Raw genomic sequence first — 27,296 nt, forward strand, 5'->3', positions numbered from 1 at the left:
AACTGTAACTCCACCTAGGGAAGTGCTCTGGAGCTCTACCAGCTATGGGTGGGGAGGAGAGCCCATTCTCAGTGGGCTGCAGGGGCGAGATGGAACCTGGGTGTGAGGGAAGGTCAGCATGCAGGGGGCAGGAAGGGATGGGCTGGGAGAGATTCAGAGCTTTGCTCAGTCCCATCTGCCCTTTGGCAATGCCCGTAGCTCCAAAGATTAATTAAGACCAGACACAAAGGGCTCCAGCACTTGTAGGCACTAAGTACAGGAGGCTTGTCTTTGTACTGGTTTCCAGTAACAATGCTGCAGAGTTGTATTCTGGGTGTAACAGGGTACCCTAAGGGAGGCCTGACGGGGGCCAGCTTGCCATGTTACCACCCCTCATGTCCCACACCCCTCTCTTCCCCATGCAAGGATTTAGGATAGAGCTCCAAAGAATGTTGACCCAGCTAAGCAGTTCTCGGCACCTTGCCTCATCAAATAGTCTGAAGGATAAAAACTCTCAGAGGTCATCTTTACTGTGAAATTCTAAAATCATATTTATTCACCAATTCACAGAAAGTGTCGTAACGACCACCAGCATGAATCAGTTTGTAGGCATTTACAAGTCAAGGCTGAAAATAAATATCTGTCTGTGTCGAATAGGCATTTAACAAATTACTTGGAAACTGCAAGAATCTTAATTGTTAGAAATGTAAAGTTTGTGACTCAAATATGGATAAAATCACAGTCATGGGAAGAAGCCCAACAGATTCCTGTGGTGGTTCTTATTTTCTTCCTATATCTTTATATACATGGAGATTCTCAGCGCCCTTCACTCTGCATCAGCCTGAAGTGGACAGGACAGCTCAATTAGGCAGGGACTAGATCAGGGGAGGGGCTCATAGGTGTAGGGAGGAGAAGGGGCATTTTCTCTGGTCATCTGTGATTGGGCAACCTCATTCATTGAGCAAGATGATAAAGTGCTCTCCTGAAATTAAATTCTATAAATGCATACAGTCTTTCTAACAAGATAGTCCAAAGTTTGCATTGTTTCACATCATACACACTAGTATATTTAGCAAATAAACACATTTTCTAGACTAAAAGGAGTCAGTTTTTTGAGGCAGCTGAAAGAGCTCAGAGGTGGACGTGTATCAGGTATACATACACGGGCCCACCTGTTGAGGTGGCATCTCCAGATATGGGTGATGGGAAGAGCTGAGAGAAGAATCATTAGACCTCTGAGACTGGCTGAGCCCAGAATCATTATATTTAGTTCTAGAATTGTACCCGAAGTTGGCACAACTCCACAGCATTGCACAAGTGTTTAGGAAATGGCAGAAGCAATAGGAGGGGAGCCCTCAGTCCTGTTCCCTGTAGAAATAGCTTGTTAGGTGTTATGCAGATGAGGTCTAAGTGATACAGACCCACTATGTGCAGCGTCCTAAGTGATATAGGCCCACTCTGTACAGCATCCCGGCAAGAGCCAGACCCAGTGCCTGCAGCCAGCTGGACATTGTTCTGAATCTTTGAATTCATGCAAGCTTCTCCTCAGCCGAGGTGTAATGATCTAGGAGGGGGATGTGGCTGACTTGCTTCCCTGTGGCTCACTTAATTGGGTGTATAGTGAGTACTGAGTCCCATGTAGCGACAAGTTGGACCTTCCATTTTCCAATGCTTACTAAACTCCTACTATGTGCCAGGCACTGTTCCCAGTGCTCTGAGAGCTAAAAGTAAATGAGAACAGTAAGAAAAAGTGTAACACCCAAACCTGTGCTTCTAAGGAACTGAAAATGTGTTGGGACCATTGACATCTTTATATCTTACTTATTTCTGTATTTTATGCATATGACGCACATAATTGCTGCCCTTAGCCTACTTTTCCCTGATAGCTTATATTTAACACATTAACTAATTTTCCAAGTGAATGTCCCACCAAGTCATTCTGAATCTTACCTTTCTGACATTATAATGTCCATGCCGATAACATAACACACCTAACTCTAATACCTATGGATATCTTTGAAAACAACCAACTTCTACATGCAGTTTCTTTTCTAAATTCACTGGCTGGTTTTCTTCAATTTCCTTCTCTGCTGTCCAGCTCAGGGCATCAACAACTTTTTTTTGGAAGCCACCGAGGTCAGGCTGGAAGCAATCAGGTGGATTGATCCATTGTGACTAGTTCAATTAAGAATGAAATCACCTTCGAATAGGTCTGACTTTGGAGGCATTGATTTGATTGCCTCAGGGTCACATGGCCAGGCTTCCCCATAGTTTGCTGAAACTTGGATACAGCTTTCAGTATAGAGCAATGCTCTGGCTTCCCAGGTGAGGGTGTTCCTGTTCCGTCACTCTTCTCTAGCCTCACCTGTTCCCTCTCTAACTCTGAGTCAGCTTTCCCGTCAATCTCTTTTTTTGCCTTTTGAGTGATCAGCCCTGGATATCAAGTCTAACTTCCTAATCTCCAAAAGGCTTTTGCCTTATTTCCACCACTTGAAGTTTACAAGCAAAGATGTGCATGCCATCTTCTGAATCCTGCACATTGATGGCTCCTTTGCAGACAAGGGAGGAGCTAAGGGGTATATTCCACATTGCGCAGGATGGATGGACTTTTGTCTGCAGGGGTGTGCACATTACATTCCTATCTGTGACCCACAGGCCCAACCAGAACCCTTTCTCACAGAGGCCCCAGTGAACCCTTCCTAAGGCAGCTGTCTCCTGGCCCTTCCCCTCCCTTTTTCAAAGAGGCTGGACTCTAGTAGCTGAGACCTGCAGTTGATTCCCTGATTCTGCAAATAGAGAAAACCTATGGGCTCTTTTCTTTGGTAGCTCTTTCTGCTGGGGAAAAGAACCCTTACCATGAGTGTGTGTGTGTGTGTGTGTGTGTGTGTGTATGTCCCATTTATGTTCTGAAATGCTCAGAAAAAAAGGTCTGGATAGCTGAGATGCATTTTCATTTCAAGATAAAAGCAAACAGATGTTAAAGTCGGCATGTTTTTGTCACCTGGGATTAATACACACTGCCTGCATTTTGGCTCTTCTCACCTCTATTGCCCTCTTTTCCTTCGGCTGTTGGGGGTTGAGCTTCATCTTGATGGATCTCTGCATCAAATCTGCTGAAAGGAGCTGCAGAGTAGCACAAGACTAGGGCGATTAACAGATTAGGACGTCCTCCTTCCTGGGCAGCATCGTGACTCAGGACCTGAGGATGGAGCAGGTGGGCTTACCAGTGCCCCTCCAGCTGCTCTGGGCTTAGGGGCACCTTTTAGTGAGCTAGCAAGGGGCCACTCTCCAAAGAACTCCATTCTTGTTCTTTTCCTGCCCCTAGATATACTCCTACTTCTCCTTGCTCTGATTTTATGAAGGATTCTGACCTATATACTAAGAGAAAAGATGGAGGAGTCTTTTTCTATGGAAGCATCTTAATTTTTCACATCCTGTGCATTTGCTGAGGTTAGGTGATCTCTGGTATTCTGTTTAATTCACCATTTATCAAGCCCATGCTATGGGCTATGTGCTGTGATAAGTGAGTGACACTTCTTGCCTTGATGAGGGCCTGTGACAGCAGAGGCGGCAAGAGCTGAGGGGCCATACAGCCTCACACAGCCATGTTTTCTGGTGCCTGGTCAGGGTCCCCAGTGGGTGCAACTGACAGTCCTCATGGAATGGGACTCTGACTTGAAATGGATCATCTCAGTGGTCCAGACGTAGCAGCACCTCTTTGGGGCTTAAAATGGGAGGGACTAGCTGATATTGGGATGCAGTCCTCCCCTGTTTCTGACAAATGTAAATGACTAGTATGGCTTGCACAGTGACATATCTTGGGGGTCTCCTCTGTGCCCATTCTTCCCAATAAATATCCCTCATATTCTTTCTTTCCACCTGGTGTTCTGGCTAGATTGGAGCTCCTGACCCTTCTGTCTGACTGGATACAGATATAAGCTTCTCAATGAGAACAGAGCCCATCCTGCTCCCAGAACTACCTAAGGCCTCTCCACCCACGTCCTGCCATCCCATCCCTTGTCTTTTTGTCCCATAGGGGACTTTGTAATAAGTGACTTAACTTCAGGGAAACAAAATTGTCTTAAGGTCTTGGGAGAGAGATGTCGCATCAGAGACCAGGCTGGAGAAGAAAATTCTTCTGGACCTAAGTGATGTGAACAGGAAGAAACTTTCCTTTCACCTCTTGGGTCTGCTCTCTCCTTTGCTTCTCACAAACAACTGGCAAACCGTTGGTTCTTTTTAGCACAATCTAATGTGTTAGAGATGGTTGTTCTTGATATGGTCACTGTGGTCTCAGGGGATTGATTGACCATTTAATCAGAAGACCCTTCCATAAACTAGGCTGGAGACATGGAGGTATCCTTGAGGGCATTTGGGGGAGGACTCAGCTAGGACAGGGCTGACAGGACCAGGAATGTGCCTTTGATCAAGAGGGAACTGGGTTCTTAGAAACTATACAGCAGGTGCCAGCTTTCCAAGGCCATGTGTCTGGGTTCCCCTCCCTCCCACTCCTCCTCTCTCCTCCCACTCCAAGGCCCAGTGTTCCAGTTCTCTGACTCCTAGTCTCAGAAACCCTTACATGAGGACAGATTCTGCACCACAGGTAGGTGTGACTGATAGAATGTCAACTTGTTTCTCCCGAAAGGTTCTAGATCTTTGCAGAGTTTAAGCCATGAATCAAAAACCTAAATCAATAATTGGCAGATCTTTGGCTTCTGGGAGGTAGGGGAAAAGGGAATTGGTGGAGACTGATACCTTTGCAGGTCTTAGAGATTTGAAGACCAACACAGATTCCACCTGTAGAGAATGCTGCAGGTTTGTTTTAGGTTTTGTTTTCTACTTTTAGTAACATCCAGAATGAGTTACTGCCCTTCCAAGAAAAGCCATTCATTCTCCATCCAATTTTGTGTTTGGATTGTGACGCTGCATGACCCAGTCATATTACAGAAGGCGCAGCACCACAGTAAAGCTGGCAGTGTCCTTGGATGACCCCACGCCACTCTCTGTAGGCCCTGGTGGCTCCACAGCATAGATGCTCTGTGGGGACCAGTTCTCCTGGTGATGTAAGGACACTGCTACAGTTTAATCATTTCCTCTAATACATGGCCCTTCAGGAGGCTGCTTATATATGGGAATCTGGAAGGCAGTCTCCTTAGGGATGGGTGGCCTCACTACAGCCTCCCCTAGACTATGTGTCTCTCTAGGATTAAAGGGGCCAGACCAGCAGGAGATGGATCATGCCCTAGGAGAGGAGTGGAGTTGGGACGTGGCCCAAGGTTCCTTAAAATCACTGCTTCAGGGATGCCTGGGTGGCTCAGCAGTTGACTGTCTGCCTTCAGCCCAGGGCATGATCCTAGAGTCCCAGGATCAGGTCCCACATTAGGCTCCCTGCATGGAGCCTGCTTTTCTCTCTGCCTATGTCTCTGCCTCTCTCTCTCTGTCTCACGAATAAATAAAATATTTTTAAAAAATATCACTGCTTCAGGGAGTATGGACTAGAGTCTAGAGGGCCCTACAGGGTTCATAGAATGGTCTGCTTTGACTCCTTCTCTTCTCACTAGTAATTGACTCTCTTATCCTATTAATCATCTCCTCCCAGTGCCAGTGAAAATTATTCTCATACTCCACATCTGTGGTTTTCAAACCTTAGAGTGCATCAGGATTTGAGAGCCTTGAAACATACACCACTGGGTGCCACCCATGGTTTCTGATGCAGTAGCTCTTGGGTGGATCTTGTGCATTTGCATTTCTCACTCATCCCTAGCTGATGCTCTGGTCCAGGGCGCTCCTTGGGAATCTCTGCTCTACAGTGTCCTGTGGCCCTTAGCAAAGTCAAGCCCTTCTTCCCTCCTCAGCTCTGACTTCAGGCCTCAGAGGTCTTCCCTCATGTCATGCTTTTCATGTCTTTGAACTTGGCACATACCAGCCCCTGTATCTGGCTTACTTTCCAGGTCTGCCTGCCTGCCATTCATACGAAAGAACTTCCTTTGTAGTTTCACGGATTCTCAATCATCAGCCACGTGATATCCACCTTGTGGGCAGGGTGACTTGCTTTCATCCATAAGTGACCTGGGTCAGGCTGGGGAAGAATTAGGAACATCTAGGAAAGCACTGCCTGCCTCCCTAGTGCTCTCCTCCGCTGGCCTTGGCAATGTGTGTGAGGGCTCCCAGAATCACACCTGCCATGTAACTTAGGGTGGAGAACTGCCAGAGCAAGTTACTCCCTTCCCCCAACTCCAAACTTCTGTCTGCATCAGTCTCCACTGCTCTCACAAAGGAAGCCTGCCAACAGTTCATGAGACCGAGAGACTTCCCTGGGCAGGGCCACACCTCATTCATCTACCATTCCCTCATTTCTGGCACGGGGCCTGGCACACCATGGGTACTCAGCAAGGATTTGCTGAATTACATTGAACGTAGCTGCAAACACAGAATCCCATCTGTTCACTAATGGCATCCAGGGAATGTCTGATTGCTTTCTGGGGTGCTGGTGGAGATAACTTCTTGTGTCTCTTTGTACCTTCCTGGGATAGAGTCAAGTGTGACTTCTAGTCCACAGCCCTTGTAAAGCCAACTTCCCTTTGTAGTTGGTGCCAAAAGGAAAACTGGAGCAAGATCTATAGAGTAGGTACAGAATAAATTTATAAAATAAAGTAAATAAAGGCAGGGAAATGAAAGTGCTGGAGTAGACTTTAAAACTTTCACTGTTCATTTCCTTTGCCTACAGCTGGGCAGCAGAAAGTGATTACATGAAAATTAAATTGTGCCAAGGGCTTTGGCTTGTCAGCCTCGATAAAAGTCTGATGCAGATAGAGGATCCTGTACCGTCCGTAGCCCTCCAGAGTATTTCACGGAGGCTTTGTGGATACCCCAAAGGCCCAAGAATGATCCTACCTGAAAACCATCTACTTTTCACTTGTAAATTCTTTCAAAGAATTAAACTCATGCCCTCACTTTTTTTGGTAAAACTGATTTAGTTAATTTCAATGAGAGGATGATTAAGAAAAAGTTCTCTTTTCTTCCTCTTGCTAATATTGAATTATAGAGCCATGAAGAGTGCTAATTTTGAAATGTGCTGGGTAGGGCTTTCTACTGATTATGTTGCTATTGATTCAAACAGTCAAAAGTCTTTAGGATCATTTTTAGAGCAATGGCATGAATAGAGCCGAAATGGAAATCAGTCTGAGATAATGAACACCCCTGCTTAGAAATCATTATGGGCTGAGTCATGCTGGGAAGGCGCTGTGCCTGGGAGTTGTCCCTGAGCCCAAGGGGGTTAGCACTCAGTGGTCAGTCAGTTTGGGCACTCAGGGCTTGGAGTTCTTGATGAATGCTTATCTGCGTTCAAGTCAATTTGACGGGTAGCAGGTGTTTTTTTGTTGTCATTTTCTTGCTGGGACATGAACATTTAAAACTTAATTAAGGGCCGTGGAGTTGTTTGTAGTTCATTTTGGAGGCAAAGACCCCTGGGTGGATGAGGAAGGGTCTAAGATAGCAATTTACTTTCTCTTGGTAAATAGAAGGGCTGCTTTCCTTGAATGTATGGTAGAGGTATGCAAACTGTGACCCAAGGCCAAATCAGGCAGGCTGCTGGGTTTTGTATGGCCCATGGGCTCACAAGAGTTTTTAAAATTTTAAATGGTTGAAAGTAAAAATTGAAAAAGAGTAATAAAATTTCATGATATGTAAAAATATGAATTCAAATTTCTGCTCTTTTAGTATTCATAAATAATTTTTTTTGGAACATAGCCATATCCATTCATTTATGTATTGTCTGTGGCTTATTTCATGCGACAGTGGCAGAGTTGAATACTTGCAACAGAGACCATATGCCCTGCAAAGCCTAAAATATTTACTATCTGGCTCTTTCCAGATAAAGTTTGCTGACATCTGCTGTATGTACCGGCATGGAGGACATTGCTTCCCACTAGGAGCCCTCTTCCTGGAGGATCTGTGTCCACTAGGTATAGCTCTTGCTACCTGCAGAGTTGTGTAGTCTAAACCCTGCTTGATAGGATGATTGAGAACATTTAAGAAAATGATAATGAAATAAGATCCCCTGAAATCATATTTTTGTTACCTACTTACATTTGGGCCTTGGTCAAATTCAAAGCATTTGATTAACCTACTAGAATTACTTTTGTTATTAAGACAGCTGACCAACTAGTTGATTGCTTTACTCCATTGGGCAGCTCAGTCTGTATTGGCCTATTCCATTTCAACCTCCTCTTCCTCTCCCTCCCTGTCACCTGAGTCACTTGAGAGGTTTCAGCCTATCTCTTTCCCAGCTCCAGAGAGCAAAATCTGGTCATCCTCTTGGCAAGATAAGCAATGGTCTGGCCTGTGGCCAAACTGGTCAGCTGTTCCTCTGGGATATGAGCCTGCACCTGCTGCCTCTGATGTCTGGATGAGAGGCTGCATGGTGTACAGGCCATCTGGGAGTTCTGGTTCCTGGATACCAGCATATGGAGCCTGGAACATGCTGGGCTGATTGATGACATTTTTCACTTTATTAGAATATCTGGTGTAGAGCAAGTTAAATTACTACTCACCTGAATGGTCTCTGAAGCTTCTGCTACTTCTATATAACCACTCCTTGTTGAGTACGGCTTTGGGAACATGATAAATGCCCATTGACCCAGCAGTATTTCAAGTGTCTCATCTTTTGAGCTGACACACAGTGTGACTTGGCACAACAGTTGATGGAGAGGGTCCTGACTTGTTGTTCCCATTGTTTCTCTACATCAATCCAGTCACAAATGATTCAACTCTGCATCCCTAGCCAAGTGCCACTTTCACCTGCTCCCTCCGCCCCCATAATCCCTAAATTAGGGCCCAATTAGCTTCCTCAACCAGAAGTGATACAGCCATTGGAGATAGCCGGAAGGCATGAGTAACCCCTTCTCACCCCAACCAAACTGAAAAGACTGTGTAAAGACTCAGATATTTTAAATGTAAATCCGATTGAAAAAGCACTGGTTGTGATGAGCACCAGGTGGTGTAAGTGATGAATCACTAAATTCTACTCCTGAAACTAATTACACTATATATTAACTAGAATTTTAAAAACTTGCAACATCAAATTTTATCTTACGAATAACAAAAAAAATTGAAAAACCATAAATTTGGTTTTTACTGCCATAATTTTGATAGAATTCTGTTAGCTCCTAAATGCCCAACTGGAGAATCTTTTATTTAATGAAAGGGATTATGGAGACTAAGCAGTGTTAGAGATTATAGCTCTTGTAGCTGTGCAGACACAACCTGATAGAGCATTTTGCTTGGGAGAATTCACCCAATCTTACTCAGCTTTAGCATCTCCTAGGGCTGCTGGTTGAGTGCTTAGCACATAGTAGGTCCTCAACAATGCTTGTGAGCTGCATAAATATAAGTAGAAGCAGGGTTATGGGCACTGGACCAAGAGTGGCAGGTGGGAAGTCTGGTCTTGTCTCTACCTCTGAGTGACTCTGAACAAGATGCTGAAGCTATGAACTTCAGTTTACTCAAAATAGGCCTGACAATAGGTGTCCCAACTCCCTGACAGAGTTATGGTGAGGCTCAAAGGGGGGGAACAGAGTGCAAAAATCACTTTTGATGGTGGAAAAAGCTGCATCAGGTAGTTTTCTTCAATCAGAAGCTTGCAGGGGCCTCTCATGGATCCTCGTTGGGTGGAGCTCAAACTAGAGGTCATTCATGATGGTCCCCCTTAAACTCTATTTTAGTGACATGGTGAGTAGAATGAACAGATTCTCAACTTACTTTTGAACCTGAATGCCCCTGTGACTAGGGGCCAGCTCTGTGCCTCTGCCAGTATGGGATGAACAACAGGGGGAGGGTGGGAGGACAGGGACAGATTGTCTCTGGCTTTATCCTTTGTACATTCAAAACAAAGACGGTCTCAGAGCCTTGTGGAAGTCCTAGAATGGCCCTGTTTTTGCCTGCTAATCTCTGGTCACAAAAGAGCACAGACAAGTTACTATAGCAACTGTTCTCTCCTTACAAGGTGTCCATGTTAGGATGGAGGTGGAAAAGATTTTATTGAAACAAGAAGAAAAAAATTAGATTTTCAGATATATTTGCCCTCCACCCAAAGCACTGCTCCTTTTAGAAGAATACAGCAGCAGCTGTTACTATCACAGATATGCTCCTAATTCCTAACATTCAAATCTCCAAACTTTCATTTTAGATTTGGTGCAGTTCATGCTGGTTCTAATACATCGGAGAGGGATGAATTTGCTCAGAAGGCAAAACAGTGTGAAACAGGTGATGAGGGACCCTCAGACTAGATGCTGAGAGCCTTGTCCACCTCTGGCTTCCCTCTGGCTGGGAAGACCCCAGCCACCCCCATCTCCCAGATCTGTGCCCACCATAGTGCCCAGCTGCTCATCCTATTAGCCCTTCCTTCTGGTCTCTGGCTGCAGGCTTGTCACACTGTTGCTTGAGGCAGTACCTCTGCAGAGTGCTTGCTGGTTCCTGTGATGTCATGTGGTGGCAGCCTGGTTGACAGAGAGCTTTGGCTGGGGCCCAGGCCCTGCTGTGGCCAAAGACCTAGTCTTGGTTTTGGACTTTTCATCTAACCTTATGTGACCTCAGAAAGGACAAAGGGAAAGGCTCTCCAAACTGGGGAGAGCGAATGTGTGCATGTGGGTGTGCGTGCATGTGAACCTTTCCCTATATGTTAAATCTGCCTCAACAAAGACTTTCTTTTAGAGTATTAAGGACTGAAGACCTCTTACGTGTGAAGTCTGACCACCTCGCCCACGTGAACCCACCTGAAAAGTCAGGTGAGAAGAACCTGCTGGTCTGTGTGGAAGGGGAGACGGGGTCAGGTGCACGCACAGTGAGCTGGAACCCAAGGGCCCTGGGCACAGGGAGCCCGGGGGAGGTGAGTGACATAAAGGCTGACTTTTTCCTTGCAAAGAAGAACAAAGGCAGAATTCTGCAGATTGGCTGACAGGATGCTAGGTGAGTCCAGGGCAGAAGTAGGGGCTACAGGGCAAAGTCCACCCTGAAGTCTCCACTAATGATGACCCTGGGCTTCTTGGACCCTCCCTAGGGAGTACCCAAGGAATAAAGGGTGACTTCCAGGACGCTGGGGAAGGCCTGCCCAGACTTGTCATAGAAATCAGAGGCGACAGGTGATAGACTCAGGCGTATATCAGGTGGGGCTTACAAAAGGGACACTGGGTGGGCACAGACAGCTGGGCACTAGTAGGGCAGGGCAGAGTCGTCCCACTCCAGCTGGGCTTGCCTGGCTCCACTCTGCCCATGTCTGCCCTTGCCCATCCCTTCCTCCTCCTCTTCCTCTTCGCTGTCCTCTGAGTCACTGCTGCTGGAGCTCATGTCTTCCTCCACTTCTTCCTCCTCCTCCTCAGTCTCCTCTTCCCCACGCCCTGGTTCTTCATGTTTCTGGATGTCGGGGAGAAAAGGGACATGCTCATCAGGGGTTGAGCAGAACCCACTTTGGAACTTACATGTTTCTCCCTCCACTAAGGGAACATTTCAGGCCCTTTGAATTCCTTTTCCTTCATGTTAAACCCATGGGCCTGGGGACAGGCGTCCTGGATGTGAGGTCCTCTGGTGAAAGGCAAATCAGAGGGCTAAGGACGAAGAAGAAATAGTGAATTCCAAGACCTGGACTCAAGGTAAATGGTGGGTTTTAAACACAAGATATCAAAGCCAGTCCCTTCCATCACTGAATGAGCCGTTTGCTTTCTGGCGTTCCTGGCACCTGTCTGTATGGAGCTAAGTCTTAGGTGTTTGCTTCTCAGTAAGAGCATGGCATTTACACTTACAGCCCATTTCCAGGTGAGATTATATTTGCTGGGAGCAGAAGGTCTTCTAAGCCAAGACTCAGGTGTGTTGCTCCTCAGAAATATTCCTCTGGGAAGGACAAAGTTCATGGTCCTCATTTTCCATGCCTCCCCCCTCACCATCTTTTCCAGTTCTATTCCTGTCCTACCCCCAGCTAGGTTTTTGGTGATTCTAGCAAAATCTTAGTTCTGGATTTATGTTTTAAGGTAATGAAACAGCCGTAAGATGCAAGTGCCCTTGTGTGGTTGCATCCCCTCCCTGGAGCAGCTTCTTTTCTACCTTACCCCACCCCCACCCTAACCCATTCTTCAAAGCCTTCCTTAGGCTAACCTCCTGCGGGAAATCTTTCCTGAACACTCCAGCCTCAATGGCTCTCCCTACTCATGCTTCACTGATGGCTGGCATTAGCAGGTTAGCCCCTCAGTGAGAACACTCCTGCCAGGACTCTGATCCAGGCACAGGGGCTTGTTTCCCACAGCTGAGGCTCAAGTTCTCTGAGGTGGAAATGCTGGTGTCCCCAACTAGTACACACAGCATTCTATGTACAACCTATGCTAGGAGAAGGAAGCTGAGCATCAGCCTGCTGGCTATGAAACTGGAGCATGAGGCCAACTCAGGAGGATCTTGGGGACCCAGCTGGGACAATCTTCATTCCTCAGTGACTGTTGATCTTCCCCTGCTTTTCTAGTCCCGCCTCTACCACCACCCAGGACCCATGGGCAGCCCGCAGGGTACTTAGATATTCATATGTCCAGACCTGGGCCTTAGACCCTCATGGGTGGATGTTGGAGGTTGCTGGCTAACTGAATATGACATTAGGGTCTGGCAACCTTGAGTTGAATATTGGCACTGCCATTATCAGCTATATAAGTTTGAGCACTTTGACTTTCTCTCGGAGTTGGTTCCTACCTTGGGAAGTGGGATGGTGTATACAGAACACCCTGTGCAGTGTCTGGCATGATGAGGGGCTCTATGAAGGGCAGCTATTGCTGTTGTATTTTTGTTTTAACCTATTCTGAGCCTTTAAGTGAGCTCTGTAGGCAGCACGGAGCAAAGCCATCTAATTTACACTGTTAATCAAAAATTCAATACTGAGTCTTTAAGTGTTAGTCAGCTCTGAGTTAAATACTATGGGGGAGGCAAGGGATAGACACCACATGGCTGTGTGCCTTAAGAAATGTCTGGTTCTGCTTGTAGGGTGAGAGCAATTCACACATTTTTAAGCACTGAATGCAGCTGGTGGGAGAGTATGGTCCATGCAGGTGGAGTGGGCTGAAGGTGCTCAGAGAAGGCAAGGGTCAGTGGGGCTGGGCTAGTTGGGGCAGGGCTGCCAGCACAGGGAAGATGGAGCTGATGGAGGGGAAGCCTCCTGCCCCAAGATCCCAGCCCCTATATGAGGATCACCTCCATGGGGTTGACTGTAATAGTGAGCGCAGAGTCGTCCCAATCCATCTCCGCCTCCTTGGCAGCCTCCGTCTCTTGGGTGAAGTGCTGGTGGGCAATCCGGACCCGGTACACGCCCATGGCCACGACAAACACCAGCATGCATACGGAGATGATGATGACCACTGTGGCGATGCTTGGGACCACTGGAACGAGGAAGGAATCCACATGATGTGGTGAACGGAAGGACTAGCTCAGTCTTGGGATGGAGTATGAATGAAACATCCACGTGCAGGCTAAAACCTGCCCTACTGCTTCTCAGTTGTGGAACTCTGAGCCAGCACCTTACTCTGTATGGGCTTCATTTTCTTCATCTCTATAATGGATTGAATAATTCTCACCCCATGGGTAATTGTGAGGAATAAAGCAAATGATTGATGTAAGTTCTCTTCTATCTTTTGCTTTCCCCCTCAAATTCTAGGGCGCCTTCCACTGAGAGCCAGGCACTGTGGAATTTCACAGGGACTAACACAGTGCTCACCAGACAGTAATACAAATGGCAAGACTGGAACTGAAGTAAGGTGTGCAGGTGTGTGTGTGTGCGCGCGCCCATGTGTGCACTTGCATATGAAGAGGCTCAGAGAAAGTGGTTCTGAGGCCTCAAAGGACTTGGAAGACTTCACCGTAGCCCTTTGTACTGACCTCTGTTATGCTAGATAGTGAATCTTTCCCTGACTAGCCCTCTACTGAGTCTGTGAATATCTCAGAGGCAGGACCCACATCTTTTCCAGTCCTGGGTTCCTCTTTCATTTCTGGGCACCTATGGCTGCTGCACCATACCTGTTAGTGGATGGTCTTGAATCACAATGACTGCCTGATATCCTGAGGTACTTCCTCCCAGGCCACCTACCTGAACTGCGCTGGATGCTACTCTGGGACTCAGGGTGGTGGACAGACTGCAGGAAGGGAGGCTGCACAATAAGGTGGTTGACGTGCTCCTTGTCTGAGACTCTGGCCTCATGGAGGATGCTGACCTAGGAAGAGCAAGGAGAGGTGCTGCTGACCAGGAGTGGCAGGTGGGCCAAAACAAGGAACAAGTGATAACTCTGAAATTCCCTAATGATGGCAGGACCCACTCACCTCCAGGTTGAACTCATTGCTGGTATAACGCCCGTTCAGTTCTGAGCACTTGATTCTGAACCGCCGAGACTCAAGGGAAGCTGGATGCCAGTTGCGGTAGCGGATGTGATGCAGTACCTGTTCATAGCGGCTCATGGAGCCCACACCTGTGCCAAGAGACCATCCCTGTCATAAGAAGGTAGAAGATGGGGGAGGTAGGATGTGGCTGCTGGGACTTGCAGTTCTCTTGAATTTGTCTAGGGTAAGAACTTGAAATGTTGTTTAGGGGCAGACAAATGTATGGACACAGAAGGAGCCAATTGAACTGACCCACAGGATTTTGAAATACATTAGGCTCTGACCAGAATGGCCTCAGTCTGTCAAATGCTGCTATGAAATTTGCTGAGGTCAAACAGTATAAGAGAAAGCATGCACCTACTTTCTACAGAAGAGGTCCTCAAGATGCTGGAGTAGCTCAGTGACGGAGAGGCTAGAAGTTCATGCTCTGAGGTCAAGGATCCCTACTCTGACCCCTTCTCCACAGGTGACAGAGCACCATCATACTCATGACTCCAGCATGAGGGCACTCTGAGAGGAGAGCACCAGGTTATGCGGCACATTGTGGTCTCACCGTAGATGGAGTAGCCTGCTGTGGAGTTGGTGGCATCCAGGTGTCGCTGATGGAGCTCACTGTGGTTGAGCTCCAAGCACTCCTGTCTTGGGTCCAGGTCCCCTCCAAGCACCAGAATGTCACAGAAATCTAAGTTGTGAAGCATTTCTTCTAAGACTGCTGATTTGGGTGCTGAGGGAAGACAGACATATGGGAAACACAGGCATGAGGACAACTCAGACAGCAGGCTTGTGTGTCACCTTCCTCCTCCATGACTGCATCCCAGGGTTAAAGTGGGTCAGGAGAAGAGGCTGTGTTATCCCAACCACCACCTCCACAGCTCAGACAAATGCCCTGAGGTTGGGTGGCATGGATTTCTGTGAAGAGCATGAGTAGTCAAAATATGTGAATTTGAATACCAGCCACTAAGATACTTATAGGACTGGAGAAACTACCTACCTCTCAATTTCCTATCTGTAAAGAGGATGAGGGTCTTGAGAAGTTTGAAGACAGACCTAGTGTGCTCAATAAGGGATATTTCTCTTTCGGGGACAGTGGTAAGTGCCCTTCTACCATGCTCTCCTAGCTTTCCCCATGTGTTCATGGTGTATCTGTCATCCCAGCAGACCCTGAGGTTTTCAAGTGCAGGGGCACTGTTCTTATTTATTTCTTTCCTTTTTTTAACGACCAATTCCTCAGTACTTAATCCAGTGGCTCATATGGAGCATATTGGTACACACTGCACAAATGGAGAAGCATTATTAATATGATGAAACGATTAAGTAAACTGGTTAATTGACAACGCTTTGGTCAGTCTAGCAATCCTGGCCTGAATGTATGACCCCAATTTTCCCAAAGGGATGTCTGAGTGACACATTGACAGTCCTAATTTAAATTGATTGGGACTTCTGTGGAATATGGAGGAGGAGGAGGACCCTAAGCTTACCTCATCCCATGGAGATACAGCATAGAAGCAGCAGTTTGAAAAATGCCTGGAGTATATGGGAGGGAGGTTTACTAATTTCAGAGCATGTGCTGAAGGGACAGAGATTATTGGGAGACTCTTACAAGAACAAAGGAACATGTAGGCACCATTTCCCTCCCCTGCTCCGCAGCCTAGACACAGACACCTGAGGGAACAAGCACAGTGCCCACACATGCTACCTAACTTGTTAACAGTGCAACCATTCCTAGGTTCTCCTGAAGACATGCCCCTTTCAGCCAGGCCTCCACTCCAGGTTCCTACTCACAGCAAACTTGCATAAATCTTCCTAAAACCAAGGGGCCTGCACCAAGTTCTCCTGCTGATCAACCCCCTCCAATATGATCTTGGCCAGAGCCCAGCCAAAGTGGTGCCACAAGCCCGGAAGTATGCAAGCAGCCCTAGAAGGGACCAGCACTAGTCAAAAGGGATTCCTTTCCTGGGGAAAGGGGATGATAACACATACCCGAACTGCAGCCCCAGCAGTATGCTAGGGGCAGATATCTGGTCTGACTACAGGCCCCACCCACCAACAAAAGCTTCCTAAGGAACAACACAGGAAAAACACCTGCAGCTTGATGCTACTGCATCTCTGGCAAATGCCTGGTCTGACTCAACTCAAGCCCAAGGCAGGCCCAGATTGGCTAACACCATAGGGACCAAACCCTGCCCACAGCAGGCAAAGAGAGTCGTTGCAGACCACTGGGCTGAAGGCAAAAAGCAGTTCATCCACAACAGTAGTTCACACACAACACACACATAGAGATGCTCCTGAAGCGCCAGGTTCTGGTGAACAGGGGACACTGTAGGGCACTATAGGACCTCTTCATAAGGCCACTACTTTCAAGAGCAGGAGGCCTTGCTGACTTTTTCAACACAGAGGGTTAGACAAAATGAGAGGAGAGAGGAATGTGTTCCAAATGAAAGACCTAAACAAAAATGAAGAGCAATATCTCGGGTGTAGAATTTGAAGTAATGGTCATAGATACTCAGTGGACTGGTGAAAAGAGTGGAGGACCTCAGTGATATCTTCAACAAAGAGACAGAAAACAACCAATCAGAAATGAAGAACCCAATAAATGAAATTAAAAATATATAGAGGTAATACATAGACTAGAGGAAGCAGAATGGATCGACAATCTGGAGGACAGGATAATGGAAAGCAATCAACAGGAGAAAATGAACAAGAGAGAGAATAAAAATGAAAAGAGACATAGGGAACTCAGTGTTACCATCAAAGATAATAACATTTGCATTCTAGGGAGCTAGAAAGAGAAGAAAAAAGGGAGCAGAGAATTTACTTGAAGAAATTACAGCTGAAAACTTCCCAAATCTGGGGAAGGAAACAGAAATCAAGATCCAAGAGGCACAGAGGGACCCCAACAAAATCAAAACAAGGAGGTCCACACCAAGACACAGAATATATGGTGAAGAATAATGATAGAGAATTTTATTTAATTATATTTTAGAGACAGCATGTGAGCAGGAGGGGAAGGGCAGAGGAAGAGAGAATTTTAAGCAGGTAGCATGCTCAATGTAGAGCCTGACCACTACCCTGAGATCAGGACTTGTGCCAAAATCAAGAGTCTGATTCTTTTAACTGAGCCAACCAGGCACTGAAAAGAGAATTTTAACAACAGCAAGAGAAAACGGTTACATATAAGAAAACCCATAAGGATACTAGCTGATTTTTTAGTAGAAAGGTTGCAGGCCAAAAGGGAGTGGCATGATATATTCAAAGTACTGAAAGGAAAAAAAAATTGCAGCCAAGAATACTATATCCAGCAAGGCTATCATTCAGAAGAAGGAGAGATAAAGAGTTTCCTGGAAAAACAAAAGTTAAAGAAATTTATGACAACTAAGCCAGTCCTACAGAAAATGTTAAAGGGGATTTGCTGAGTGGACAGAAAAGACCATAAGGAGCAAGAAAAAAAAGAACCATAAAAGCAGTAAAAATAAGTTATTCATGAGTATCAGTCAAGGGGCTCACAAAATAAAAGATGTAAAGTATGACACTATATACCTGAAATGTGAGGGTGGGGGGATAGGAGTAAAGAGTGAGTTCAAACTAAAGTGACCAACTTAAATTAGACTGCTATATGCAGATGTTATTTATAAACCTAATGGTAACCACAAATCAAAAACCAGAATACATATGCAAAACATAAAGAGAAAGGAATCCAAGTATATCACTACAGAAAGCCAACAAACCATGTGAGAAGAGAGCAAGAAAGGAACAGAGGAGAACTACAAAACCAACCATAAAGCAAGTAATAAAATGGCCAATTAGTACACCTATCAATAATTACTTTAAATGTAAATGGACTAAATACTCCAGTGAAAAGACAGAGTGAGGGAATGGATAAAAAAGCAAAACCCATCTATATGCTGCCTGCAAGAGACTCATTTCAGACATAGAGGCACATGCAGATTGCAAGTGAAGGGATGAAAAAGCATGTATCATGCAGATGGAAGTGAAAAACAAGCCAGAATAGCAATACTTGTATCTGACAAAATAGACTTTAAAAAATGGACTGTAACAAGAGACAAAGAAGGACATTCAATAATCACAAAGGGACTAATCCAACAAGAAGATATAACAATTATAAATATTTATGCACCCAACATGGGAACACCCAAATACACAAAGCAGCTAGTAACAAACATAAGGGAAGTAATCGATAGAAAGATAATAGCAGGGGACTATAATACCCCACTTACATTGATGGATACATTATTCAAACAGAAAGTCATCAAGGAAACAGTGACTTTGAATGACACATTGGACCAGATGGATCTAACAGATATATTCATCCTAAAACAGCAGAATACACATTCTTTCAAGTGCACATGGAACATTCTCTAGAATAGATCACATATTAGGCCACAAGACAAGCCTCAGCAAATTCAGAAAGATCAAAGTCATACTGTGCATCTTTTCTGACCACAATGCTATGAAACTAGTAACCAACCACAAGAAAAAAATCTGGAAACACCACAAACACATGGAGGTTATATAATGTACTACTAAACAATGAATGGTTCAACCATGAAATCAAGGAGGAAATAAAACAAATACATGGAAATAAGTGAAAACAACAGTCTGAAACCTTTGGGATACAGCAAAAAGTGGTTCTAAAAAGTAAGGTTTTGGGATCCCTGGGTGGCGTAGCGGGGATCCCTGGGTGGCACAGCGGTTTGGCGCCTGCCTTTGGCCCAGGGCGCGATCCTGGAGACCCAGGATCGAATCCCACGTCGGGCTCCCAGTGCATGGGGCCTGCTTCTCCCTCTGCCTGTGTCTCTGCCCCCCTCCCCCCCCGTGACTATCATGAATAAATAAAAATTAAAAAAAAATAAAAAGTAAGGTTTTAGCTATACAGGCCAACCTCAGAAGGAAGAAAAATATCAAATAACCTTACACCTATAGACTTAATGGAACTAGAAAAAGAACAACAAAATCCAAAACTAGCAGTAGGAAGTAATAATGATTAGAGCAGCAATACATAATATAGAAACTAGAAAGAACATTAGAACAGATCAATGAAATCAAGAGTTGGTTTTTTTAAAAGATCACAAAAATTGATAAACGTTTAGTTACACTCATCCAAAAAAAAAAAAAGAGCTAAAATCAAATCATAAAAAGAAATAACAACCAACACCACAGAAATACAAAGGTTTATAAGAGAATATTATGACAAATCATATGCCAACAAATAACCTAGGAGAAATGGATCAATTCCTAGAAATATAGAACATCCCAAAACAGAATCAGGAAGAAATAGAAAATCAGGAAGACATAGAACATGCCAATTATCACAGTGAAATTGAATCAGTAATCAAACACCTCTCAACAAACAAAAGTCCAAGACCACATGGCCTCACAGGTGAATTCTTTTTTTTTTTTTTAAGATTTTATTTATTTATTCATTTAGAGAGAGAGAGAGAGGCAGAGACATAGGCACAGGGAGAAGCAGGCCCCATGCAGGAAGCTCGATGCGGGACTCGATCCCGGGTCTCCAGGATCACGCCTTGGGCTGCAGGCGGCACTAAACCGCTGCGCCACCGGGGCTGCCCCTCACAGGTGAATTCTATCAAACATTTAAAAAAAGAGTTCAGGGATCCCTGGGTGGCGCAGCGGTTTGGCGCCCGCCTTTGGCCCAGGGCGCGATCCTGGAGACCCGGGATCGAGTCCCACGTCGGGCTCCCGGTGCATGGAGCCTGCTTCTCCTTCTGCCTGTGTCTCTGCCTCTCTCTCTCTCTGTGTGACTATCATAAATAAACAAAAATTAAAAAAAAATAAAAAAGAGCATACCTATATTTCTGAAAGTATTCTAAAAAAATTGAAGAAGGAAAGCATCCAGATTTCATTCTATGAGGTCAGCATTACCCTGATACCAAAACAAGATAAAGACACTACCAAAAAAGAAAAGTACATGCCAACCAATATCTTTGATGAGCATGGATGCAAAAATCCTCAACAAAATACTAGGAAACCAAATCTAACAATACATTAAAGAAATCATTCACCATGATCAAGTTGGATTTATTCCTGGGATGCAAGGGTGTTCAATATTCACAAATCAATCAATGTGATACATCACATCAACAAGAGAAAAGGATGAAAACCATATGATTATTTCAATAGATGCAAAAAAAGCATTTGACAAAGTACAACATCTATTCATGATAAAAATCCTCAAGATAGTAGGGTTAGAGAGAAGATACCTCAACGTTAATTAAGCCCACAGTTACATCACATGAAAAACCCACAGTTCCATGATATTCATTGGTGAAAAACTGAGAGCTTGTCCCTAAGATTGGGAACAAGACAAGAATATCCTCTCTCACCACTTTTATTCAACACAGTACTAGAAGCCGTAACCACAGCAATTAGGCAACAAAAAGAAAGAAAGTGCATCCAAGTTGGTAAGGAGGAAGTAAAACTTTCACTATTTGCAGATGACCTAATACTATATATAGAAAACCCTACAGATTCCACCAAAAAACAACTAGTACTGATAAATGAATTTAGTAAGGTCACAGGATACAAAATCAATATACAGAAATCTGTTGCATTTCCATACACTAATAATCAGAAAAAGAAAGAAACAATCTCATTTGGGATGTGTGGGTGGCTCAGTGGTTGGGCCTCTGCTTTTGGCTCAGGGTGTGATCCTGAGATCCTGGGATTGAGTCCCATGTTGGGCTCCCCGTGGGGAGCCTCCTTCTCCCTCTACCTATATCTCTGCCTCTCTCTGTCTCTCCTGAATGAATAAATAAAATCTTAAAAAAAAAAAACACTGACATCATTCTTCACATAACTATAAAACTCAATCCTAAAATTTGTATGGAATCACAGAAGACCCTGAACAGCCAAAGCAATCTTGAAGAAGAACAACAAAACTGGAGGCATCACAATTCCAGATTTCGAGATATTCTGCAGAGCTGTGGTAATCAAAACACTATGGTACTGGCACAAAAACAGACAAACAGACACATAGATCAATAGAACAGAGTAGAGAGCCCAGAAATAAACCCATGCTTATAAGTCAATTAATCTATAAAACAGGAGACAAGACTGTACAATGGGAAAATGACAGTCTCTTCAACAAATATTGTTGGAAAAACCGGAACATCTTCTTATACCACATACAAAAATAAACTCAACATGGATTAAAGACCTAACTGAGAGACTGGAAACCATAACAATCCTAGTAGAGAGCACAGCCAGTAATTTCTCTGACATTGGCCATAGAAAAAAACTTGCTTGTTATGTCTCCTGAAGCAAGGGAAACAAAACCAAAAACAAACTTGAGATTTCATCAAATAAAAGACTTTTGCACAGTAAAGGAAGCAATCATCAAAACTAAAAGATTACTTACTGAGTGGGGAGGATATTTGCATATGACATTATCTGATAAAGGGTTGGTATCCAAAATATATAAAGAAGTCATACAACTCAACACCCCCAAAACAAATAATCCAATTAAAAAAGGTCAAAAGACATGAAAAGACATTTTTTCCAAAGACGACATACAGATAGATGGCTGCAGACACATGAAAAGGTGCTCAACATCATTCATCATCAGGGAAATGTAAATCAAAGTCACACACACACAAAAAATCAAAGTCGCAATGAGGCATCACCTCACACCTGTCAGAATGGCTAAAATAAAAAACACAAGAAACAATAAGTGATGAGGATGTGGAGAAAAAGGAACCCTCATGCACTGTTGGTGGAAATGGAAACTGGTGCAGCCACTGTGAACACTATGGAGATTACTAAAAAAATTTAAAATCATCATATGATCCCATAATTCCACTACTACGTATTAACCCAAAGAATCCATAAACACTAATTTAAAAAGAACCTATGCAGGGCAGCCCGAGTGGCTCAGTGGTTTAGTGCCACCTTCATCCCAGGGCGTGATCCTGGAGATCCGGGATCGAGTCCCACATCAGGCTCCTTGCATGGATCCTGCTTCTCCCTCTGCTTGTGTCTCTGTCTCTCTCTATCTCTCTCTGTGTCTCTCATAAATAAATAAATAAAACCTTTTTTTAAAAAAAATTAAAAAGACCTATGCACCCCTACTTTTATTGCAGGATTATTTACAATAGCCAAATTACAGAAGCGGCCCAAGTGTCCATTGATGGATGAGTGGATAAAGAAGAAGTGGTGTGTGTGTGTGTATTTACACACATACATACACATATATGTGTATATATATATATACACACACGCACATATACATATTTACACGATGGATTATTAAACTATAACAAAGAATGAAATCTTGTCATTCTGCAACAACATGGATGGATCTTGAAATGCACTCAAAGACAAATACCATATGATTTAACTCATATGTGGAATTTAAGGAACAAATGAACAAAGAAGAGAACCAAACCAGAAAGCATACCTTTAATTATAGAGAACAAACTGATGGTCACCAGAGGGGAGGTGGATAAGGGGATGGGTGGGTGAAATAGGTGGTGGGGATTAAGGAGTACACTTGTTGGGTGTGTGAAGTGTTGGGTGGGTGTTGAATCACTGTATTATAGAGCTGAAACTAATATGACACTGTATGTTAACTATACTGGATTTAAAAAAATAATAAAATTGACTGGTATTTATGGGGGTGCTTGCTATGGACCAGGCATTGTGCAAACAATCCTAACAGATAGATAGTAAATGGGGTATTATTATTATCCCCATTTCACCAACATTAAGTAGAGGGTCCAGGGAGTAGGGCAGATTGCACAGATACTAGGGGAAGAACGGAGACAAAAGCCATGACTTTCTGATTCCATAGTTTATAAATCCATAACCTTTGGGCTGGTAGTCTTCAAATGTTTTTGATCTTGTAGCCTTTCTGGGAAAAATTTCTGAACTGAGATCATTTAAATATGTATACTTATTTATTTATGAAGTGGACTAATATATTTTGTATACTATAAAATATTTATGAAAATAGAAATTTAAAAAGGATTTATTGAAGAGAATTATTTTAAATAATTATTTTCTATTTTAATGTTTTCGTGACACCAAAAATATTTTTTTTGCTCTCACTAGATATACATTATTCTAAATAACTTCATATGCTTAATTGTTAGATGCTTGTCAATCCCAGTGGCTTCACGTTTCACTGGCAGAATCTAAAATTGTGTTAATCTACACTTAAGACCTATCATTAGTGATAGCATATGTGTATCTGGATTTCAAATAGCCTTTGCGTGGTTTCTGGAATTTTTTGCCAGCTTGTCACGTGGGTTTAAGTCAGCCTCTCTCCTGCCTCCCCATGTGGCTGGCTCACTGCTCACGCTAGGCAGGGGGCACGCTGTGCCTATTTTCTTGTTCTCCTGTGGCTGCGTTATAAGTTCTGTCTTCCATCTGTATGTATTTCTCTTGATTCCCACGGTGCTGAAGGGACTGTGCTGGGCTCAGGCATTTAGAGGTGAATCAGCCACAGTTGAGCCCTCACGGAGCCCCTGGTTTGGCTTAATTAACAGATCACTGCCACCGAGGGCTAGCAAATGTGCATGTGACGTGACACAGAAGCATCGGTCACTGGAGGGCTTACAGAGCTGGAGAGCTAGCCCAGTCTAGGGGAGAGAGTGCTGGCGGTGGAGATGTTTGCCGGCAGTCACATGGATGGGGAGGGACAGGGACCTTCTAGGCAGAGGGTAGGGCACTAGCAAAGGGGAGAACACAGAGGTGAGGGGGTGTTGTACATTGGGGACTCGCCTGTCTTTGGTATTGACACAGCACAAAGAGGAGGTCAGTAGGGGCAGCAAATGATGCTGGGGCGGGTCACTGAGCCCTGGTGGCACATGCCATGAGCCTGCTTTCTTAAAGCATCTATAATAATGATTATTCTACAAATGAGGGGAAGGGAAAGATCACAGGCCCTAATGTACCTGGTGGTGGTGGGGGGGTGTCGCTAGGAAACAGCCCTGTCCTGGCAGGGACCCCTGGTAAGACACTATCTATTACCATGAGCTAAGAAAAGCTACCTTTTGAGGCATCCCATTCGCTAGGGACCATGGTGGTTTAAGGCAGTGAGTAATTAGGACTGTTAGAGGGGCAGCCCTTCAGGGACTCAGGCCCACTGGTGCCAGCACATCATTAGCAGCTGCTTTGGGAGGGAGGGAGGGAGGGAGAGCTGGAAGTCTGCTCCTGGAGGAGGCTGCAGAGGACGGTTAAATGAGTATTTCCCCTGTAGATCTGAGTCCTGGGTTTCCCTTTCTTCCTTCCCGTCACCCCTCCCTCTCCGACAGCTGAGAGCACCGTAGCTTTCCATGCAACTGTCTCTCCCAGCAGATCATCTCAACTACTCCACCTCCGTCGGGTGGCCCTCCCAAGGATAGATGTGTTGCAAAGTTTCCTGAGAGCTGAGACTAATGCTGCTGGATCACCTGACTTTTACTGGGTGTATATTAAGGTGCAGCTAGAATTTTTTCCTTGTGCCTCTTTAGCTGTTCTTCCAATTATCAAAATAATACATGTTTACTATTGAACATTTTGCATTTGCAGCAAAGTGAAGGAGAGCAGAGACAAACTGGCTCTTCTGTGTCTCAGAGAACGGCACTGCTAGCGATAGGTGTGTTTTCTTCTTGACATTTTCCTGTGTGTGTGTGTGTGGGTGGGCCCTCTGTAATTTGCATTTTGCTTTCTTTCATTTACCATTTGACATAAATACTCTCCCTCCAACATCACCTCACGTACGCAGGTGGACCAATTATTTGCCAAATGGTTTGTTTCCCTCCTGTTATTTGTGTTGCTTGCAGCTTTGTTTGCTTTGCTATTAGAAATTCCCTGCCGTGGTGAGCAGCGCCACTGTCCTGAAGCGGCACGTGACATGGCTGGGCGAACCGATCCCACCCCACAACCTAGTACGCATCCGTACCTGTGGTCTTCAGGTCACCTAGGGCCTCGGCTTTGGCGAAGGTGCTCACAATCTTGAGGTCGGGAAAGAGGGTCACCCCTCGGGCACTTTCAAACTGGGCAGCAGGTCTCCAGAGGCGGTCTGTGCCACGGAGGCTGATCTGGGGCTCGATGGCCTGCAGCACCATCACATAGGCATCCACGTCGGGGACGCTGATGCACACATCTTCTCCAAAGCACCTGGGAAAACAGCTGTGGTCACAGCGCTGAAGAGTGAGCGACAAAAGCATCCTTCACGCGGCCATGGACAAGGATACACACAACCCCCTCTAGTCCTTGCCAGGTACCTCAGAGACTCTGAGGGTGTCAACAGACATTCAGATTTAAAGCCACATTATAGTCAGAACTAATAACAATCTAGGGACTTAAAGAAGATTGGCTTCTGGGAGAAATGGGAATCTTCTATATAAGCAACAAGTAACTGTTAAGCCTTTAATTATCCTTTAACAAAGTAATCAGCAGCAATATTAATTAGCAACTGCTTGGTATGTGCATTAGGATTTGGTAAGCAAATTGCTGCCTAACTGGCTGGTGACGGGCACCTCGCCGAGACCCCAGGGCCGAACTCTCCTGCGCTTGTATATGTTGTCTCTCTACAAGGAGATCCCACCGTGCCCCTGTTGCAGATGTGCTGAGTGCTACTGATCACACTCTCTTCTCCTGATACATTGCCACAGAAATACCTGGAAGGTGGGATGATGTGACCCCATGAGCAATGCCTGGCAAGTCAGATAAGGTCCATGGCCTGGCTCTGGCATAATGGGCTTGGGTGACCCTGGGCAAGGTGTGACTCCTGTGAACCGGTTTCTCCATCTATACAATGTGGTTGATGATAATTATCTTAGAGTAGTAAGGATCAAATGTGATGACATATAGCAAAGAAGCCGACCCCAGAGCCTGCATCGTGGTTGGAGCTCAGTAAATGTTGGCAGATCTGACACCCTCATCAGATTCCATCAGGCATGTGAGTCACTGGCACTCTCCGCGGCTTCTCTAGGCCAAAGACCTAGGTTGCAAGAGCCCCCGGGGCCCAGATGGATGCTCTGGGTAGGCTGGGTGGACTCCAGTGGGTGGCATTTGTCAACTTGTATCCCTTGGGAAAGTTCCTGAGGGAAGCACACTCCATCTTCTTGGAGGTGGGCGAGGTGTGGGAGCAGTGGTGTGCTCCCGGTTTTGTCTGGCCTTTGCTGTACCAACCCCAGAGGGCACCCTGCCCCTTGTCAGTTTACGGTAGCCTGGTCCCCCTACTTGACTGCAGTGTGGAGCTGACCTGGAGGTGCTTGCTCCCTATCCCAGGCCTCCAAGGGTGCCCTTAGCGTGAAGGTGGGAGCACCTCCTCTGTCACTAGAACTGTTGAATCTAATTGCTGCCTGTGGGGTTTAGCCGGGCACCTGTCTCTGGCCCCAGTAACGTGGCAGTCAGCAGACCCATCTTTCCCAGCCTTGTTCCTGTTCTTCTGGGTTCAGTTTCCTTGTTCCGGGGGCTAGGTATCTCCCCCTCCCTGGAGTTTTTCTGGGGTCCTGTCCTTGCTGCCCTACCAGGCAGTGGCTGTGGCTGAGAAATGACTTGGCAGACCAAGAAGGGCAGAATCCACAGGCTTCACTAATAAATGGTCTCATCTCTGTTACTGAACTCTGATCCCTTGGGACAAGAGCCACACCCTCTTTTCTTGCATACCTGTGGTATTTAGTTGCTCTGCAAAGCTGGGTTGGTTGATTTAATCCAATTTAATAAACATTTGTCAAGGTACACCTACTATGTACCAGTTACTGTAACCTTAAATCAGACCACTTAAAACTGAGCTGAGAATTTACAGGAAGCGGTACATCACATTCTGAATTAAATAGAGAAAGCTCGATATGTGTTGGCAAAGCAACAGCACATTAAAGAAGACAACACAGATCCATTGGGGCACCCTCCTAGGGATGGCAGAGAAACTGCGAATAGCTGAAGAAAGATGAGTT

General features: G+C 45.1%; 1 protein-coding gene across 2 annotated transcripts in view; it reads right to left on the reverse strand.

Annotated features, from left to right (window-relative positions):
- Positions 1–505: 505 nt before the first annotated feature.
- The window catches only part of CLSTN2 (calsyntenin 2), a 613,123-nt gene continuing 586,332 nt past the window's right edge, over positions 506–27,296 (reverse strand). For both annotated transcript variants that reach the window (XM_072792507.1, XM_072792508.1), the window contains exons 12-17: positions 25,295–25,512; positions 14,927–15,097; positions 14,317–14,462; positions 14,087–14,210; positions 13,198–13,382; positions 506–11,388 (exon numbers count right to left, since the gene is read on the reverse strand). In XM_072792507.1, coding sequence (XP_072648608.1) covers positions 11,188–11,388; positions 13,198–13,382; positions 14,087–14,210; positions 14,317–14,462; positions 14,927–15,097; positions 25,295–25,512 — 1,045 coding nt within the window. In that variant the 3' untranslated portion in view covers positions 506–11,187. The remainder of the gene's footprint in view (positions 11,389–13,197; positions 13,383–14,086; positions 14,211–14,316; positions 14,463–14,926; positions 15,098–25,294; positions 25,513–27,296) is intronic.

The sequence above is a fragment of the Canis lupus genome, chromosome 22 (genome assembly GCF_048164855.1).
Source record: "Canis lupus baileyi chromosome 22, mCanLup2.hap1, whole genome shotgun sequence".
Lineage (NCBI taxonomy): Eukaryota > Metazoa > Chordata > Mammalia > Carnivora > Canidae > Canis > Canis lupus.